This window comes from Dasypus novemcinctus, chromosome 10 (genome assembly GCF_030445035.2).
Source record: "Dasypus novemcinctus isolate mDasNov1 chromosome 10, mDasNov1.1.hap2, whole genome shotgun sequence".
Taxonomy (NCBI): domain Eukaryota; kingdom Metazoa; phylum Chordata; class Mammalia; order Cingulata; family Dasypodidae; genus Dasypus; species Dasypus novemcinctus.
The window spans coordinates 7,855,298-7,861,667 of record NC_080682.1 but is presented as its reverse complement, the minus strand read 5'-3'; the positions used below and the strand labels follow the sequence as shown (position 1 = coordinate 7,861,667).

Here is a 6,370-nt window from a genome sequence, read left to right as displayed (position 1 = left end):
CACTCCTTGCGCGCATCAGCACTGCGCATGGCCAGCTCCACACGGGTCAAGGAGGCCCGGGGTTTGAACCGCGGACCTCCCATATGGTAGACTGACGCCCTAACCACTGGGCCAAAGTCCGTTTCCCACAATGCTGTTTTTTAACATCATCCTAACCCCTGGGGAACTTCTTTGGACTATAAAGAGGCTTGGCATTGACTAACCCAGAAAACAGAAGTCAAGGTCATGGGGCAATGAGTCCCCGGTAGGGAGACTCTCGGAATACCAGGTTCTTTGAGGGTTTGGAGGCTGCGGGCCGAGTGGAAACCTGACACAGGAGACCAGAGCTAAGGAAAGAAAGTGGGTTAGGCAGAGAGGGTCATGGGAAGGTAGGCAAGGACACCCAGAGGCAGTAAGAGAAGCTGAGCTGTTTAATCACCTCCTTGGCCAGACTCAAGGCTGTGGCTGCCCCTGAACAACTCAAACCTGGAAGTTGTTGAGAATCACTGGAGGTGGCGTGGCCACGGGGGTCAGAGGATGAGGAAGGCTGGGAAGGAGAGCCTTGGCGTCCCTGACTCCGACATCTGGCCCTCCTGCCCCCAGGGCCTGCTTCAGCTCTGAGAGGTTCCTGGCCGGCCCCCTGGGGCAAGGAACCAGATGGGGTGCCCCAGCTGGGTTGGGACGATGACCTTGAGGCAGGGCCCACCATTCCCCACATGGCCTATGTGGAGGGTATGGCACTGTCCACACCGTGGTGGGAGAAAGAGGTGGAAGACTAGGGGAAGAGGGAGAAAGAGGGGGCAGTATCGGGGGTTGCCTGGATCCCACCACCCGTCTAGAATTAAACAGCAGAAGTTTGCCCTTGGAAACATGGACGTGTCCCCAGTGACGATTCCTGGTGATGGGTTGACCGTGGCAACAGACCCTAGCAGCAGGCAGTTGTCCTGACAAGAGGGTGATCCCTGTCGACAGTCCCCGGCAGTTTCCCCAAGAGAGGGAGGGGACTCTCCTGGGAATCTTGCCCCCCAACTACTTGCTCTTCTTGAAGAAGCTGAAGCGTTTTTCCCGCTCTCGTTCTCTGCCATCCTTGCTGCGCAGGACGACTGGCCCCTCTGCCCCGACCGGTGATACCGGGGGCATGGTCATGGCCCGGGTCATGCCTCGACTGGCGCTGGGCACCGCCGGCTCGTCGGGCTCTCCGGAGGCAGAAGACGCGGTGGCAATGGCCGCGTTCACCACCCGGAGCCACGAGCTCATCTCGGCCTGCAAGGTGGATGGAAAGACAGCCGGTCAGCTGCCAGGAAGCAGCAGGCAGGCGGGTAGGTGGGGAAGAGCCAAAGGATGTGAAGCCAAGCAACTCGACTATTTCCTCTTAGGAGAAAAAGACCCTAGGAACGTGTTTTTGAATGGCCTTGGCTAATATCTTGTCAGCACAAGCCGGGTTGTCTCATTCCCAAGAACGAGGCCCTTAAGACCAGGAAAAATAAGAGAGGGGAGAGCAGGGGATGGCGAAGTGAGGGCTTCTAAGAATGGCACGGAGACAGGCACAGGGCAGGAGGAGGGGCTGGCTCACCTCATCTTTGGCCTGGAATAAATATTCTTTTCCATCCTGTAAGCTGTTGGGAGAGAGAGAAGCCTCAGGATAGAGCTGAGCAATTGGGTTTGCCAGTCAATGCTGGCGAGACCAGAGATCAGGGTGGCAGCGGACAGTCCAGCTGCAGTTCCGACAGCCAGCTCAGAGCCGCTTTGAACATTCTTCGGATTTCCAGGACCGTGCAAAAGCAAAGGCTTTTCTCTGGGGTGGCAGAGGCCAGGGCGAATGCCCACACGACGGCCAGGCCTCCTCCTCTGGTTGCGGGAGGGTGGGCAGGGGCAGGCCCCCCATAGGCAGGCCCGTGGCAGCACCTCGCCTCCAGATCCGCCACGATCCATGTCAGCTTGAAACTGTCCGACATCAGGCCTGCCTCTTGGCTCCGTGTGGGATCTGGCGGAAATCTCCCGCCTCTCCTTCATCTCCATCTCTGCCCCCAAACGCCTGGACTTAGCTCAGGGGGCCCCCTGCGTGTTACCAACTCCTGACTTTCCCTCCCCTCCCGAGAACGTGCGCCACCCGCCATCCCTACCCCAGCTTGAAGACGTGTTTGCGCTTGCGGTATTCAAAGGCGACGCTGCCCTGGGCCCTGGCCAGGCTGACAGGCACTTCTCCGTGGTACGGCACCCCCGCGCCGGCTGCCTTCGCGTCCTTGTAGAAGCCCAGGCTCCCGCGGCGCAGGACGCAGTACACGTTCTGCCACGACCTGGGAGGGACATGGCCAGGTGGTGAGCCAGGCTGCCTGCGCGGCCTTCGTGGGGCCCGTACCTGGGGACGGTTGGATGTCCTGGGCCTCCCAGCTCCACACCTGTCTTTAGGCCCACCAGCTTTTTACGACTCTTAATAATTTTTATTTTTCCTAACATTCCCTTTTCCCTCCCTCTCCTGTAACTCGAATCTACTTTCTCTCTTTGCATTTGCTCTTTCTAGGCATCTCTTGTGAGTGCTGGCATCGGGCTCTTGTCCTTATGTGCCTTGCTTATTTCTGCGAGTATGGTCTCAAGGTTCATCCAAGTTGCAGCTCGTCTCAGAACTTCATTTGTTCTTTCGGCCAAGTGATAGTCCCCTGCGTGTCTGCAGCCTGTGCTTCTCCAGCTCACCTGCTGGTGGGCCCTTGGGCCGCTCCACCACCGGGCTGTTGTGACTAGTGCTGCTGTGACCCGGGCACGCAGGGGCCTGCTCGGGGCCTGTTTTCACTTTCTTTGGGTGCATACCTCGAAACGGCATTTACTATCACCATTTAGTGACTCTCTGTTTAGCTTTAGGGAACTGCCTTTTTGCTTTCCACAGCGGCTGCTCCGTTTTACCTTCCCACCACCCACACCCTAGCGTTCCACTTTCTCTGAATCCTCTTCGACGTGTTCGATGCATTCTTCTTATTTTTAACAGCCCTCCTTGTGGACGGAAGTGGTTTGCCATTGTGGCTCTGACTTGCGTTTCCCTAAGGTGGGCTCATCATCTTCACATCCCCTGGCCTGCCCTACTCTCGGATCCGGGGCCCCCCCCCCCCTTTCCCAGAGGGCACGTCTCCTAAAGGAAGTCCATGGAGGGGCGTCCGGGAAAGGCAGGGCTGGAGCGGCACCGGCCCACGAGCCCAGCCCCGCACCTGTTGGCAGCTTTCTTCCCGAAGGCCTCCATCTCCTGCTTGCGGCACAGCATCCCCTCCATCTGTTCCTGCGCGGAGAGCTCCGGGCCTCGAGGCGGCGAGATGGCCACATGGGCTGGCTCCGAAGACCTGCTCTGGGGCACCGCAGGAGGCGCCGGACCCCGGGTCCTTGGCTGCTTCTCTCCCCGGGGCCCATGGGCCTCGTCCCCTGCTCCAGACCCCTGGTGGGAAAACAGTGTGGGTGACCAGGACCGAGATGGGAGCACCGCCCCCCCCCAGATGTCCGTGAAGCTTGATGTGCAAGGGTTAGTCTTCATCCTCGACCCCCGGCCTCTCCCACCCCAAGCACACCCACTCCCCACCCACTCACCACCCTTTGCTGTCCCTTCATCTCCCAACCATCAGCACCCACATTCCCAGGAGAAACTCACAGGCCGTTCAGGGAAGCTGCCCTGCTCAAGCCTCTGTTGTTCCAGCAGGGGCTGCAAGGACGAGGAGACGTTAGAGGGTGTGTGAGGGGAGGGGGCGGTGCCGGGGGGTCCATGGGAACTGCGCAGTTACCTGTGGGGACTCGGCCTCCGGGCAGATCCCGTTCACCGTGGGGGGTTGCGTGGACGACGGTGGCCGCGGGTGGGTTCTGGAACGGCAAGAGGTGACGTATGACAACGCATCCTTGACTGCTGAGCGCCAGCCCTCCCCCTGCGGCCCCGCCGCCCCCACTCTCACCCTTCCCGGGCGGCGTCGGGAGCCACCTGGCCGTCCACCGGGGCCCCTGCCGGCAAACTGGCTGTGGGTGCTGGAGCCGGAGGCTGTCTCCGCCGCTCCTCCTCCTCCCTCTTTCTCTTCCGCTCCTTCTCCTGCTCCTCCAGCTGTCAAAAGATTCGGAGGTCACCTGTGGAAGGTCTCCCTCCAGAGGACCAGGGGGCCAGGGAGAGCCGAGCTCCCTCAGCTCTAGTCTGGTGAAATGGGAAGGATGGAGAGTAGGACTGGAAAAGAAGGTGGGGCTTAGACGCAGCGGGCGCGATGGCGCTTCGCAGGGAAAGGGACGTATGCAATTGGGACAATGGGACACTCGCCCGGGCAGGTGCTAGGGCTGCGGGAGGTGAAGAAATGTCTTCTTCCAACTGGAGAGGGCGCCAGGGCTGGGGGAACGGGTTGGGATGCGCCCCCCTGGGGCCCCCTGAGCCCTCACGGCAGTGAGCTTCTCCAGCGCGCTGAAGCGCTCCTCCCAGGCCACTGCCGACTTCTGGAAGGCTTCGTGCCGCTTGATGAGGCTCTCGACCTCATCCACCGTGCAGCCCAGCTCGGCGCTTCGCACCAGCGGCTCTTGGCTGCAGAGCCAGGCCTCCGCCATGCCTGCGTCTCTTCCAAACACCAGCACCTCCAGAACTGCAGGGATTGGGGGTCGCGGGGAGATGGCAGGTCAGAGTGGGCCCTGGCAGGGCCTGGTCGCCAGGGCAACCTCCAGAAGAGGAAGTAGAGAAAGCGGCCGACCCAGAGCAGGAGCAGCGGGGCAGTGCCAGGCAGTGCCAAGCACGGGTGTCTCAAATCCCACACCCAGAATTTCTCGTCTCACTTACCCTGCAAACTATAGCCCCAAGACCCCTGTCCCCTGCCCCTGGGCCTGCGGCCCCCACCAGTTTCCTGGCTCCTCCCACTGCTCACCAAGCTGCAGCCAGTCCATCTTCTCCTGCCACTTGTCAGCTGTGTCCTGGCGCCGAGCCTGCAGCTGGGACAGCTTCTCCGAGATCTGGAGGGAGCAGAGATGCCAGTCAGTGCCCAGTGGGGCCTTTCCAGGGTCCCTGGGGGCCACCTGGGGAAATGATTGATTTCTGATTACAAGAGAAAGCTCTGGGGGAAGTGGCTGTGGCTCAATGGATACAGCACGTGCCTACCATAAGGAGGGTCCAGGGTTTGATACCCAGGGCCTCCTGACCTGTGTGGTGAACTGGCCCACGGGCAGTGCTGATGTATGCAAGGAGTGCTGTGCCATGCAGGGGTGTCCCCTGCATAGGGGAGCCCCACGTGCAAGAAGTGTGCCCCACAAGGAGAGCCACCCCATATGAAAAAAAGCACAGCCAGCCCAGGAGGGGCGCCGCACACATGGAGAGCTGGTGCAGAAAGATGACACAACAAAAAGAGACACAGATTCCAGTGCTACCTGACAATGCAAGTGGACACATAAGAACATACAGTGAATGGACACAGAGAGCAGACAATGGGGGGAAAGGGGAGAGAAATAAATAAAATAAATCTTAGAGAGAAAAAAAAAAAAAAGTTCTGGGAGAAGGATGGAAAGTGGGCAATCCCCAAACGGCACCGAGGGAGGAGAGAATGAAGGATTTCTGTGAAGACAGGGTGAGAGACAACTTGGAGGGCAAATCCAAACTGAGCTCTCCAAAGCGAGGAGGGCCCAGCCACGCCCTGGCCCCACCGACCTCCTCGGTTGCGTGGTGGCTCCCAGCGAGCAGTTGCTGCCCCATGTCGATGCAGGAGGAGAAGCGGTCCGCTCTGGCCTCAATCTCGGCCTTGATGCCCTGGTGGTTCTTGATGACCAGATCTGCCGAGGACACGTCTCTGGGCGGGGGAGGGGAGAGGGGAACGGTATGGCCCGCTGCCCGCCACCCCCTCGCAGCCCCCAGCCCGCCCTGCTCCCGGATGCCACCAGGCCTCACCGGGGCCGCTCCTGGGCATCCATCTGCAGGTTCACCCCGTCCATCCACAGCATCAGCTCCCGCACAGCCTTGAAGAAGCGGTACTTGTCCGTGGTGTCCAGCAGCAGCTGGCGGCGGGCGGCGGAGTGCCCCTGCAGCTGCGCCCAGGCCTCGGCCACAGCCTGCATGTGGCGGCCGATCTCGTCGGCCTTGTCTCCGGCGTAGGCCTTCTGCAGCCGGCGCCCGTCGTCCTGCACCTGCTGAACCTGCAGGGCCCGGGGTCGGGGTCAGGCAACACAGGGAGGCTCTGAGGAGCTGCGCCTCCCTCCGTCCTGCCCTGCCTACCAGCCCGGGAAGCAGGAGGAGGAGCGGGGGCGGGGAAAGCCAAAGGCTAGGGCCCAGCGTGAGCCTTGCCGCACCTGCCCAGCGGGTCTCCTCTGGGGCATGGGGCTTAGGGGAGAAGTGGGCAGCCCTGGCCACCGACCAGCTGAGCTCACAGCGTGTGGTCCAGGACAGGAGGGACCTCAGAGGCTTGTTAGA

At 61.0% G+C, this 6,370-nt stretch overlaps 1 protein-coding gene across 4 annotated transcripts in view; it reads right to left on the bottom strand.

Annotated features, from left to right (window-relative positions):
- Positions 1-395: 395 nt before the first annotated feature.
- The window catches only part of SPTBN2 (spectrin beta, non-erythrocytic 2), a 45,386-nt gene continuing 39,411 nt past the window's right edge, over positions 396-6,370 (bottom strand). For all 4 annotated transcript variants that reach the window (XM_058305120.2, XM_058305121.1, XM_058305122.2 and 1 more), the window contains 11 exons: positions 5,852-6,096; positions 5,615-5,753; positions 4,842-4,926; positions 4,369-4,565; positions 3,903-4,045; positions 3,738-3,813; positions 3,608-3,658; positions 3,177-3,397; positions 2,103-2,276; positions 1,553-1,595; positions 396-1,242 (listed from right to left, as the gene is read on the bottom strand). In XM_058305120.2, the coding sequence (XP_058161103.1) occupies positions 1,009-1,242; positions 1,553-1,595; positions 2,103-2,276; positions 3,177-3,397; positions 3,608-3,658; positions 3,738-3,813; positions 3,903-4,045; positions 4,369-4,565; positions 4,842-4,926; positions 5,615-5,753; positions 5,852-6,096 (1,608 nt within the window). In that variant the 3' untranslated portion in view covers positions 396-1,008. The remainder of the gene's footprint in view (positions 1,243-1,552; positions 1,596-2,102; positions 2,277-3,176; positions 3,398-3,607; positions 3,659-3,737; positions 3,814-3,902; positions 4,046-4,368; positions 4,566-4,841; positions 4,927-5,614; positions 5,754-5,851; positions 6,097-6,370) is intronic.